This window comes from Salvelinus namaycush, chromosome 27 (assembly GCF_016432855.1).
Source record: "Salvelinus namaycush isolate Seneca chromosome 27, SaNama_1.0, whole genome shotgun sequence".
Lineage (NCBI taxonomy): Eukaryota > Metazoa > Chordata > Actinopteri > Salmoniformes > Salmonidae > Salvelinus > Salvelinus namaycush.
Window position 1 is genome coordinate 22,979,609 of NC_052333.1, and position 14,026 is coordinate 22,993,634.

At 39.9% G+C, this 14,026-nt stretch overlaps 1 protein-coding gene across 1 annotated transcript in view; it reads left to right on the forward strand.

Moving 5' to 3' along the window:
- LOC120022419 (CMP-N-acetylneuraminate-beta-galactosamide-alpha-2,3-sialyltransferase 1-like) overlaps window positions 1-7,173 on the forward strand; it is a 40,387-nt gene extending 33,214 nt beyond the window's left edge. The window contains exons 5-8 of the mRNA XM_038966304.1: window positions 368-547; window positions 2,201-2,246; window positions 2,465-2,584; window positions 5,638-7,173. Of these exons, the coding sequence (XP_038822232.1) occupies window positions 368-547; window positions 2,201-2,246; window positions 2,465-2,584; window positions 5,638-5,811 (520 nt within the window). The 3' untranslated portion in view covers window positions 5,812-7,173. The remainder of the gene's footprint in view (window positions 1-367; window positions 548-2,200; window positions 2,247-2,464; window positions 2,585-5,637) is intronic.
- The last annotated feature ends 6,853 nt before the right edge of the window (window positions 7,174-14,026 follow it).

Below are 14,026 nucleotides of genomic sequence, written 5' to 3' on the forward strand. Positions count from 1 at the left end.
CTCCAGGCATCCCACCTTCAACAAAGCAGATATGTTGATTAGTACGTGAAAGCATTGTCATCCATATGTTATATTTAAGCAGTAAGGCACAGGGGGGGCGGGGTACATGGCTGAGGGCTGTTCTTAGGGACAGCCCTCAGCCGTGGTATATTGGCCATATACCACAAACCCCAGAGGTGCATTATTGCTATTATAAACTGGTTACCAACGTAATTAGAACAATAAGAAATAGTTGTTTTGTCATACCCGTGATATGCGGTACGATATACCACGGCTGTCAGCCAATCAGCATTCAGGGCTCGAACCACCCAGTTTTTATAATGCAGTACCACCCACTTTGACTCTAACCGTAACCCTGCTCCTGCAGAATGAACATGGCTCCTACCTCTGGCTATGAGGAGGATGTTGGGAGCCGGACCACACATCACGTCATGTACCCAGAGAGTGCCATAGATCTGGACAACACCACCAGTCTTCTGCTCATCCCCTTCAAGACTCTGGACTTGCAGTGGATCACCAGTGCCTTGACTACAGGCTCCATCAAACAGTGAGTGATCAATGACCACGCACCACACAGTCACTACACGTTCATCAAGTTCACCTAAGGAAGTGTAGTAAGTGCACCTTAGCAAACCTTCAATACGAACTGTAGTTAATGCCTGTGGAATTGTTTGTAATGAATGGAAAGATGAAACCGCAAACAACGTTCTCATCCCCGTGAGGTCTGGTATCCTTTATGCTGTGTAAACAGTCTTTGTAAAAGTGCACCCGGTGCCTCCTTCAGGGCTGTTTGTCATAACCACAAGTATCCACATGTTGGCACATACTGATATAGACCTCTTCCAGCGTCACAAGGTCGATGTTCTCAAGCTCTGTGTTAGACAATTATTACACCTGAATCATCTCAATTAATCATCTCATTATTACCACAAGTTAAGCTTCTAAGCATGTGGATTCTTAGCGTGTGGATATGTAACACTCTCCTTCAACTGGGTCATAAATATGGCTTCAGCTGGAACGCTTTTGCCAGTTACATCCTTATGGTGATGTTCCTGTGTTAATGATCGAATGACTGCTGAGGATGAGTGGGATGTTAGGAGGAAGAGGAAAGGGAGGAGGAGAATGAGGAGGTTGTGGAAGTGCTTAGCTGCCTGTAGGAATCTTTACTGGCACCTTGAGTATCAGCAGGGGTGGCCTGGCCCATTTTTTGCCCAGTGGGCTTGTCTAACTTGGGGTTTCTGCACAAAATCATCATTATCTTTGTAATAACGGGGGCCTCAAGTAAGAACTGGGCCAGTGTGGGGGCCTCGAGGGGAAAAAATGGACTGGTTTGGGGATCTCAAAGAAAAAAATGGGCCACTGTGTTAGAAATGCCAGGGCCGATTTCTGGTCCCAGTCCAGCCCTGAGGATCAGGGTTGAACTGTAGCCTAATAATGTTATGGGTCAAATGGTCAAGAATTCTTAGCGCTCTAGTTATATCACAGCACAGCTTGAATCCTGATGAAGGCAGCATAGCTGTCGAAACTTTGATATCTATTGCACTTATTTAATCTGACCTAGACTGTGCAGCTTTTCTTTTCATACAGTCTACCCTACCGGTGGTGAATAGCATACCTGTAGTACAAATCAAATCATTCCCAAATCAATATTGATTATATGACCTCACACCCAGCACATCATAATAGCGTATGACCCTTGACCTTGATGGGAAACAAGCCTCTGCTGTTTGCATCTGTATCTGTCACTGTGATCATCTGTAAAAACATAAATAATGTGACAATTACTTTGTTTGCAAACTGTTACTATACCAACACAAACATAAAAAAACAAGTATCAAAACAGTAACCTAAACAGTATCAGTATCACAAATACACTGTGAACTGTTACATACATTTTCTAACCTGAAATCGGGTTTCTTTTCCAGACGTGACAACCTTTTACTGAACGTATTACCGGTATAGGCTACTAGTTTGTCGTGAGGAGCTCATAGTCAGTATGGCTAATGTTTGCCAATGCTGATAGCCAACCGGATGGCCACCACAAAGTAAACAAAGATGGCGGCGCCTCTGTCAGAAATAAGGTGAATTTGATCAACGATGGTGGTTTAAACTGACAGTACCAAAGATTCTTTGGTTTCCCCTTTTATCTGTGATAATACTTTGATATTTCTCATATTATGTCTTCTTTTGCTTCTTGCAGAACGTACATTCCTGTCCAGTCCAGGATTAAGGCAAACAGGAACAGGGTGAGTGAACCCTTGGCTGCTTCAGAAATGGCGCCCTATTGTAGAGTATTACTTTTGACCAAAGCCCTATGGGTTGATCTGCTTTAGTTTACCTGGAGACAATATAATGCGGATTTTGAAGAGCTAGTGATTGGTTGGTTGGTTCATTGATTGATAACGTTCAAGATTTAAATTCTTTTCACTTCTCACAAGGTCAAAGCTGTTGTTATGTTTTGCAGGTGTTGATATACAGCCCGACCTTCTTTAAATATGTCTATGACGCATGGCTGGAGAGTCATGGCCGGTATCCATCCACTGGCTTCCTCAGCCTATTGTTTTCCATTCATATCTGTGATAAGGTGAGCCCACCCACTTCCTTTTGTGTCTGTCCGACAAAGTTCTGTAAATTATGAGAGTGTTCTGTGACTGCAAAGCATGCGTTGGATTTGCACTGAGGTTTTACAGAGTTTAAAGCCGGAAAAGGTGTCCCAAGTGTCCAAAAAATGAAACCGCTGATGGAAATGAAGTAACCCTTTGCGTCTGTGAAATGGCCACATGCTGTGCAGCACTGTGTTATCTACCCGCCACTGCTCTACAAACAAACGTTTTGAGTGGGAAAGAGGGGCAGAGCGCCGAGTGTTATGCATATTATCTGCATCTACACGGGAGGTGTGAAATGCAAGCAATTACCACGTGCCATGTGCTACAGTCTTAGAAAAAAAGGTGTTCTCTAGAACCTTAAAGAGGTTGACTCTAGAAAAACAGCAATCTCCGCAGTTGCCCCAAGTGATGCAGACGGCATCCCAATGTCCTATAGTTGTTACATAGAGCTCAACCGAGTCATTTAGAAGAGAAGAAAAAGAAATCCTAGTAACTGTATAAGGACGTTTTTCTAGTAACTGTATAAGGACGTTTTTCTAGTAACTGTATAAGGACGTTTTTCTAGTAACTGTATAAGGACGTTTTTCTAGTAACTGTATAAGGACGTTTTTCTAGTAACTGCATAAGGACGTTTTTCTAGTAACTGTATAAGGACGTTTTTCTAGTAACTGTATAAGGACGTTTTTCTAGTAACTGTATAAGGACGTTTTTCTAGTAACTGTATAAGGAGGTTTTTCTAGTAACTGTATAAGGACGTTTTTCTAGTAACTGTATAAGGACGTTTTTCTAGTAACTGTATAAGGACGTTTTTCTAGTAACTGTATAAGGACGTTTTTCTAGTAACTGTATAAGGACGTTTTTCTAGTAACTGTATAAGGACGTTTTTCTAGTAACTGTATAAGGACGTTTTTCTAGTAACTGTATAAGGACGTTTTTCTAGTAACTGTATAAGGACGTTTTTCTAGTAACTGTATAAGGACGTTTTTCTAGTAACTGTATAAGGACGTTTTTCTAGTAACTGTATAAGGACGTTTTTCTAGTAACTGTATAAGGACGTTTTTCTAGTAACTGTATAAGGACGTTTTTCTAGTAACTGTATAAGGATGTTTTTCTAGTAACTGTATAAGGATGTGTTTCTAGTAACTGTATAAGGACGTTTTTCTAGTAACTGTATAAGGACGTTTTTCTAGTAACTGTATAAGGACGTTTTTCTAGTAACTGTATAAGGACGTTTTTCTAGTAACTGTATAAGGACGTTTTTCTAGTAACTGTAGAAGGACGTTTTTCTAGTAACTGTATAAGGACGTTTTTCTAGTAACTGTATAAGGACGTTTTTCTAGTAACTGTATAAGGACGTTTTTCTAGTAACTGTATAAGGACGTTTTTCTAGTAACTGTAGAAGGACGTTTTTCTAGTAACTGCATAAGGACGTTTTTCTAGTAACTGCATAAGGACGTTTTTCTAGTAACTGTATAAGGACGTTTTTCTAGTAACTGTATAAGGACGTTTTTCTAGTAACTGTATAAGGACGTTTTTCTAGTAACTGTATAAGGACGTTTTTCTAGTAACTGTATAAGGACGTTTTTCTAGTAACTGTATAAGGACGTTTTTCTAGTAACTGTATAAGGACGTTTTTCTAGTAACTGTATAAGGACGTTTTTCTAGTAACTGTATAAGGACGTTTTTCTAGTAACTGTATAAGGACGTTTTTCTAGTAACTGTATAAGGACGTTTTTCTAGTAACTGTATAAGGATGTTTTTCTAGTAACTGTATAAGGACGTTTTTCTAGTAACTGTATAAGGACGTTTTTCTAGTAACTGTATAAGGACGTTTTTCTAGTAACTGTATAAGGACGTTTTTCTAGTAACTGTATAAGGACGTTTTTCTAGTAACTGTATAAGGACGTTTTTCTAGTAACTGTATAAGGACGTTTTTCTAGTAACTGTATAAGGACGTTTTTCTAGTAACTGTATAAGGACGTTTTTCTAGTAACTGTAGAAGGACGTTTTTCTAGTAACTGTAGAAGGACGTTTTTCTAGTAACTGTAGAAGGACGTTTTTCTAGTAACTGTATAAGGACGTTTTTCTAGTAACTGTATAAGGACGTTTTTCTAGTAACTGTATAAGGACGTTTTTCTAGTAACTGCATAAGGACGTTTTTCTAGTAACTGCATAAGGACGTTTTTCTAGTAACTGCATAAGGATGTTTTTCTAGTAACTGTATAAGGACGTTTTTCTAGTAACTGTATAAGGACGTTTTTCTAGTAACTGTATAAGGACGTTTTTCTAGTAACTGTATAAGGACGTTTTTCTAGTAACTGTATAAGGATGTTTTTCTAGTAACTGTATAAGGACGTTTTTCTAGTAACTGTATAAGGACGTTTTTCTAGTAACTGCATAAGGACGTTTTTCTAGTAACTGTATAAGGACGTTTTTCTAGTAACTGTATAAGGACGTTTTTCTAGTAACTGTATAAGGACGTTTTTCTAGTAACTGTATAAGGACGTTTTTCTAGTAACTGTATAAGGATGTTTTTCTAGTAACTGTATAAGGACGTTTTTCTAGTAACTGTATAAGGATGTTTTTCTAGTAACTGTATAAGGATGTGTTTCTAGTAACTGCATACTGTCATCTAGAGTTAAAGCATCATCAATAGGCATATTTTGTAAGTTTCACGAAAATAATCTGCAAATGGAGAAATTAGCTCTACAAAGTCAACTGTATGTGTCAGAGTACCAGAACATCCTATCAAAGTCAACTGTATGTGTCAGAGTACCAGAACATCCTATCAAAGTCAACTGTATTTGTCAGAGTACCAGAACATCCTATCAAAGTCAACTGTATGTGTCAGAGTACCAGAACATCCTATCAATGCATCAATCAGTACAGCAACATTCCACCTCATCAGTTCTGTGGCACATGGCATTAGGCCAAAGCATATAAGTACATGAATATAAGTCACATAGAAGAGTCTGGCACCAAATCCGGGGCGGACGAGTATCTCTGTATAATGGTGTGTTGTATCATTTAGGTGAGTGTGTACGGGTTCGGAGCGGATCAGTACGGGAACTGGCACCACTACTGGGAAGAGAATCACCAGGGAGGAGCATTCCGCCACACCGGGGTGCATGATGCTGACTATGAGTACAACGTTACCCTGCTTCTGGCTGACAAACACAAGATCAAGATTTTCAAAGGCTTCTGATGTCTGGAGATGTCACTGGCCTGAGACCATCAAGCCTCTTGAATGAAATTCTGTCAACTCAGAGGTTAACCACTGGGCATAAACTGGTTGAATCAACATTGTTTCAACGTAATTTGTCAACGTATTGTGACGTGGAATCTGTGTAAAATTCATTGGATTTGCAAAAAGTAATCAACTGTTGTTTTGAGGGTGAAATTTCAACCACAGGATTTTGTCATCATTGTAACCAATTTTCAACATAGACAAAGCTTGTATAAAATATGTTGAATTTGTACCTTTTGAAACAATGTCTGATCTTCAATGTTATATCCACTATCAGGAAAAAAAATATAGCTGGGCAGCACAGCTATCCCTTTGGCAGAGAATTCTACAGCTATCCCTTTGGTCTCCCATCCTGGGTTTTAACCCAGCCCAGCCCTGCTTAGCTTTGATATGTCACTAACAACCCCCCCCCCCCCCCCCCCAAAAAATGCATTTTGTGAACTAGCACGCGCAATTTACTTTGTTCCCCCTTACTAGCTCTGAATTTGCTGATAGCTACTTCATTGAGGATAAATGTACTTACTATGACTGTGATATGAGGTTGTCCCACCTAGCTATCTTAAGATGAACGCACTAACTGTAAGTCGCTCTGGATAACAGCGTCTGCTAAATGACTAAAATCTAAAAATGTACGAGCTAAATAGATTCACTTTTGCTATCGGAAGTCATTCCAAGGGGTAGGTTTAACAGAGCAAATGAAACGTAACCATACTTTATCAATCATATACCATCAATGATGCTATTTAGGCCTGTATAGTCATCAACAGCTATTGTTTCAATTCAACCCAGGATTCAACTAAAAATAGACGATACATATAGGCATAGGGTTTAAAGCGTTGGTTGATTTTAAATGTAATCTAAAAGTTAATAATGTACTGTATATGTTGGATTCATGTCTCCATCTTAACCAAAAATCTAAGTTAAAGAATAGGACTAAATCCAACTTTATTTAAATTCCATTTACAGTTTGATTTGATTTTGTCCTATTCTTTAAGTTAGATTTTTGGTCGAGTTGGAGAAGTGAATCCAACATCTTAATTACTATTAGATTTTTTGTACTTTTTGGGGGGTATTTCTTTCTCATTCGATCTTGTCTCATCGCTGCAACTCCCCAACGGACTCAAGAGGCGAAGTTCGAGTCATGCGTCCTCCGAAACATGACCCGCCAAACAGCGCTTCATAACACCCGGTCGCTTAACCCGAAAGCCAGCCGCATCCATGTGTTGGAGGAAACACTGTTCAACTGACGACCGAGGTCAGCCTGCAAGCGCCCGGCCCGCCACAAGGAGTCGCTAGAGCCAGATGAGCCAAGTAAAGCCCCCCCCGGCCAAACCCTCCCTTAACCCGGACGACGCTGGGCCAATTATGTGCCGCCCTATGGGACTCCCAATCATGGTCGGTTGTGATACAGTCTAGGATCGAACCCAGGTCTGTAGTGAAGCCTCTAGCACTGCGATGCAGTGCCTCAGACAGCATAACAATTATTAATGGAATTAAAGCCCGACTAAGTCAGTGGGACATATTAAACTATTCAAGCAGTAGATGAATCTCCTGGTTAAATGCTGGTTATTTGTTGTGTTATCAACCAAACACAATTCAATGTTACTTTTGTAATACAGTAGCCTAAAGGTAAGGCTAACTTACAGACTAATGTAACAGTATTTATTCAAATGGGTAACACATCCATGGCCACATTTTGACGCTAATGTAACTATAATTGTCTTATCAATTAAAGAGTGCATGTTCAAGATCACAGGTCTGTGGAGATCTTCACAATTTTTATAATAAATGTCTATAATAAACGGCATTGATCACTTGCACCATGTACTTTTAATGTAATATATTCTCAACTGCAATCCATGTAATTTGGTTGTGCTATTAGAAGAAGAACAGGGATAACACATTAAGTTGTATAAATAAACAAAATATCTGACATTGTATTCCCATTTGTTGTGCTATTAAATGGTCTGCGGTGCAGTGATACACATTTACAGTGCCTTCAGAAAGTATTCACCCTTGACTTTTTCCACATTTTGTTGTTACAGCTTGAATTTAAAATGATTTATATTTTGTGTCACTGATGTACACACAATACCCCATAACGGCAAAGTGGAATTATGTTTTTAGAAATGTATAAAAAATGAAAAGCTGAAATGTCTTGAGTCAATAAGTAATCAACTTATTTAGCAAGGCTAAATAACTTCAGGAGTAAAAATGTGCTTAACAAGTCACATAAGTTGCATGGACTATCACTGTGTGCAATAATGGTGTTTAATATGAATGTTTTGGCCCGCAGCTGATTTTATTTGCCCCCCACAAGTAAATAAAAAATAAATAAGCTTTTAATTTTCGAAATCTGTTTGAAAGTTTTCACACACATAATAGAGAGATGTGATCGTATACAAATGGAAGCAAGGTTTGAATTTATTATGTTTTAGTCAAATATATCCGTTTGGGCTTCTTACGGCCAATTTGCAGTTTCCAAATGATTTGTAATTATGTTCAGGCCCCCTGACCATGCGCTCAAGAAACATTGTCCTGCAGCTGAATGTAGTTGATGATCCCTGCTGTACAGAATACACGTATTCAAACACAGGCATCCTGTTAGCAATAAAGCACTAAAGTAATACTGCAAAAAATGTGTCAAGGAAATACATTTTTCTGTCCTCAATACAAAGCATTATGTTTGGGAAAATCTAACACAGTACATCACTGAGTACCACTCCTCATATTTTCAAGCATGGTGGTGCCCGCATCATGTTATGGGTATGCTTTCATCGGCAAGGACTTCAGAGTTTTTTAGGATAAAAAAAATAAAAAATAGAGCTAAGCACAGGCAAAGTCCTAGAGGAAAACCTGGTTCAGTCTGCTTTCCAACAGACACTGGGAGACAAATCTACCTTTCAGCAGGACAATAACCTAAAACGCAAGGCCAAATATACACTGGAGTTACTTACCAAGACAACATTAAATGTTCCTGAGTGGCCTAGTTAGTTTTGACCTAAATCGTCTTGAAAATCTATGGCAACACTTAAATGGCTGTCCAGCAATGATCAACAACCAACTTGACAGAGCTTGAAGAATTGTTTTAAGAATAATGGGCAAATATTGTACACTCCAGGTTTGCAACAACCTTACAGACTTACCCAGAAAGACTCACAGCTGTAATCGCTGCCAAAGGTTATTCAAACATGTATTGACTCACGGGGTTGAAAATTATATAATGAAAATATATTAGCCACCTATTAATCAATTTTAATCCCACTTCGTAACACAAGAAAATGTGGAAATAGTCAAGGGGTGTGAATACTTTCTGAAAGCACTGTAGGTGCCCACTCAACCAAAAACCAGACATAGTTTTTCCATTGGAATTTGGTTGTGCTTCTAGATGGTTGAAAGCATAGTGATAACACATTCAACAAAGTTTCTGAGAGAGAGTGAATTTAGGTTGTAATCTCATTGAGCAACATCTCAACCATATATTACCCAATTCTCCACATTTAAATGTTGTGATGTGGGTATGGTTTTGATACAGAGCTGATGCTGGTGGACTCATACAGATGACTGAAACAAAACAACTTCATATTCACATTTAGCCACCTCATGATTTATATATAGAAGTAAACCCAGAAAACAGAAGTGTGTTTTTCCAATGAAGTGACCTTCTGTAATGTGTTGATCCAAAACCAAAACGTGACTTCTCCCCTTCCCCTTGCCACTCCCACCCTCACCCCACCACCTCCCTGAGACCACAGACACCTGTCTGGGAAGTCAGGTCCAATGATCATGAGGATGAGAGAGGTCTCTAGCTCGTTGCCTCACTGCAGCCCTGGCCGAGGCAAACTTCTCCAGATGGCTGCTGGTGGGAGCGTCTGTCATCTCTGTATTGAGCTACCCTTCTAAAGTATATACAGTATTCCCATCTTAGTTGGCTACCGGGTGTGGCATTGACTGAATGGCCGTCCTATGAGGGAATAATGTGCAACAACCACTATCAGACTGCTTTATTATCAAGGTATCTTTGCTGCTCAAAGAACCAATGTCTGGTGGATCTTACAGTGTGTCATTCTACAAAGTAGAAGGACTAAACGACTGACTAATGACAATGTGTCCATTTTAAATTAAGTGCCTTATCCATGATATTCATATTACTAGTTAACAGGTCCAAAGTGCCTTTGATATTCTTGAGAGGAATCAGTGCAATATTATTTGATAAATAATTTAACATGTACAGTATTACAAGTTGCTGCTCATCAAGGCTCTGCAATAACTCATGACCAAATACAGTATGTTTTATTACAGGTTTTTCAGATGTTAGGGACTTAAAATACAGCTCTACTAGTTGGACTCTGATACAGAGAGATGCATCAGACCTTTAACAATGATGGGAAACTGTAGTGACCTAGCACTGAGGGGAATATTTGTTTGAAGTTTATTAAATGTGATATCATTAAAGACAGTCAGATTCAGAACCACTCAACCTTTTCTTTTACATGGGGTGCTTGAATCTTATGTTATTGCACTCATTCATACATTTTAAATACACTTTAGATTTCTTTCCCTTGTTTATTTTCATTTAACCTTTTAGCTGACAAAGAAAATTCTCACAGGAGAAATGACATGGTAAGATAATTGATATTCCTGCATTATTGTATTTATAGTATCATGAGATAAGCTGAAGGATGCCTTTGTGATTTATGTTTTGGGACATTATGACTTTTAACAGTATTTCTGTGTTATGTGCCTTGAGACAACTCTGCCAGTCAATGGATATTTTTATTGCTCCAAAGTCTTCCCCCCCCCCCCCCCCCCCCCCCATAAATGGTTTTGAGCCGTGGGAAAGATCTCAATTGCATACTCCTCACGTCCTCTCTTCTTGTTTCCTTCTCAAAACCCATTGGATAAGAAAGCCAGAGGTCCTTCCCCTCTGGCTTTCTCCTCCAATGGATTTTGAGAAGAGATGCGGAGAGAGGACATGAGGAGTATGCAATTGAGATCTTTCCATCATTTATTTTGCACGTTTTGAGACCATGTAACATGTTTCATTTGAATAAAGATGTGTTTGTTTAAAAAAGGAGACCAGGAGTATAATTATTGATGGTCAATGAATTTAATATCAGTGATGATAACATGCTCCATGTTTTTTTAAACATATGCACACACACACACACACACACACACACACACACACACACACACACACACACACACACACACACACACACACACACACACACACACACACACACACACACACACACACACACACACACACACACACACACACACACACACACACACACACACACACACACACACACACACACACACACACACACACAGGTCATGTAACAGTACATTAGAGGACACTGTCACCTAGTGGATAATGGATAAACTGTTTTATTTGCCAAAGGTTCTGCTTTACAAGGTCATAATGAGAATACCATCTTTGTTCTCCTGAGTCTCTCTTGTTGAAGCTATAAACATGTATGGATACATACATTAGGCTACAAATGATAGTGTAGGACTACATTACAGTCATGAACAAACTTACTAAATGACCTAGCTAGAATCATAAGTGTCCTCTGACTCTCTCCCCCTCCACATTACCTCATGTTCCATGAAAATTTGCATATTTAGTCAAACCAATTAGGATATTCTGACTAATTAGGCCTGCTTATTCAAGTGGCCTTGCTATTGAAAATGTAATGCATAAATCCTGTAGCTGACGCAGAAGCACCACTACCTGGTGCACATGACGAACAACCAGGAAGTTTCCAGTGGTGAATAGGATGATGTATCTCTTGGAAGCTAGGGGTGTGATGAGCGTAGCACAGAGTGGGTTCAGTAGAGGAAGGTCTGCCATGAAGGCCCTGGTGACAGTTAGTACAGAGATAGTACAGAGATAGTACAGAGATAGTACAGAGATAGTACAGAGATAGTACAGAGATAGCCAAAGAGGTGATGAGTGTTGTGTATTTTGACATTGAGAAAGTTTACGATACCATTTGGAGGGAAGGGTTGTTGATCAAGTTGAGTGCATTGGGCATTGGGGGACATCTGCATAACTGGATCATGGACTTCCTGTTCGATCGAGTCATGTTGGGGTCAGAATTGTCAATAGGGTGGAAGAGAAGTGGGAATGTGAAATATGTGATGAGGAAGAAGCTGTGGGAGTTGTGGAAGATTTGTCTCTAACATGGGGGTTTAGGATGTCTGTGTCCAAGTCCTGCTTTATGGTGTATTCTAGGAGGAAGGTTAAAGATGTTAGGCTGCAAATATACGGTCAGGATATAGGTAGGGTGTCTGAGTTTAAGTATTTAGGTATGTGGTTTGATGAGAGGATTACATCGAAGAGACATGTTGAGCATATTAAGTGTAGTAAGGTGATTGGGGGTCAGATAGACAAACACTGTTGTATATGTACCACACATTGATCAGGTCATTTTTGGATTATGGGTGTTTTGTATATGGATCGGAAGCCAAAACTCCGGGATAGGATACATTCAACGGTCCTGAGAGTGTGTGCGGGAGAGAGGGTAGATATGATTGCTCAATGGCAAAGACGGTAGCACGGAAGCGGGGCATTGTAGAGGAAACGGCGGCGTGTAGTGCGGAGGAAATGGAGAAAAAGTTTGAAGAAACAGCTGTGCTGGAATGCGAACAATACGGATGTTAGTTCTGATCAAGGACCGGAAGGGTCGGTAGTGAAAAGACATAGGAAGAAGAGAGATCATGATACAGTAAGCAGTGGAGTGTCTAGTAAAGAAATCATGAAGAGAGTCAAGGTAGGAAGCAAGAGTAATGATGTGTTGGAGTGGAAAGTGGTGATTGTGTTTGATGAGACCACAGGGCCTCGCTTACACCCTATCCAACTAACTAATGCCGTAGAGAAAGAGGTAGGTGAAGTGAAATTAGCTCGGCTCATTGGAAATGGTAGATTGTTAATATTATGCGGCAGCCAGGCTCAACAAGAGAAGATTTTTAAAATGCAAAAGCTTAATGGGAAGAAGATTAAAAGCCATGTCCCTGATGCTTATGCTAGATTGAGGGGAGTCCCACGGTGGTCCCAATATCTATGTCCACAGATGATATTAAAGAAAATGTGAAGGGAGGCAGAGTGATTTAAGCCTAAAGGTTGATCAAAGTAGTGAAAGCTTATCAGTGATGCTGAGGTTTGAGAAAGTCTTGCTGGGAAAAGTACAGATAGGATTCCTTAGTTTCAATGTTAGAGAATTTGTCCCATATGCACTGTGGTGTTTTAAATGACAAAGAATGGGACATGTAGCTGCTCAGTGTAAAAGAAAGAAAAGATCTGCCAAGTGTGGAGGGGCACATGATTACGGTGAATGTGGAAGCAATGTGAAGGTTAAGTGCTGTAATTATGGGGGAGAACATAAGTGCAGCATTTGTTGGATGCCAGGTACAGAGAGATGCTAGAGGCTCAGAGATGCGGGATCAGTCATGATGTATCGAATGCAGAGGCCATAAAACAGATTGGTAGAACTACAGTGTGGACTGATGGATCTTACATGGATGTACCTGTAGTAAGTGGACCTACTGTCGGGGCTGGTGCTTCTGATGGTCCTGGCATGGTTGAGGTCGGTTCAGAAATCTTGTGCTCATGAATGTGCGGTGTCAAAGGACTTTGATAATGAATGAAGTTGACTTCATAGCTTTTATTGGTAAGGTTATCAATACGACTCGGGTTGTGGAAAGCAGAAATGCCAAGTTGAAGGTTATTGTGGAGACGGCAAAAGAGATGGGGGTAACAGATGTTACTGATAAATGGTTATTGACATGCTGAACAATCCTAAGGGTGCAGTGTTTCAGCATGATATATACGTTTAATGGGGTAGGGGAGGGGTTTTGTGGGGAGGGGGGAAGGTTTGGTAGAAGTTAAGGATTTATTTGGTTTAGATAACTTAATAATAATAATTTTCTTTATGCTAGTACAGAATTGGGCAGATCATGATTGATTGTACATTCCAGTGCAGTAGGTGGCGGCATGCACTTAAACCATTGTTTGCGGACCACCATGATATCATAGAAGAAGAAGAAGTTGTTTGATATTCAGGTCCCGCTGGGCCGCAGGGAAGTCTAGTCCTTGATCCGGGCAAAAGGGCTCAATCTTTGGCAAAGGGAGTGGGATACTAGTAGTAAGGGGAGGCAA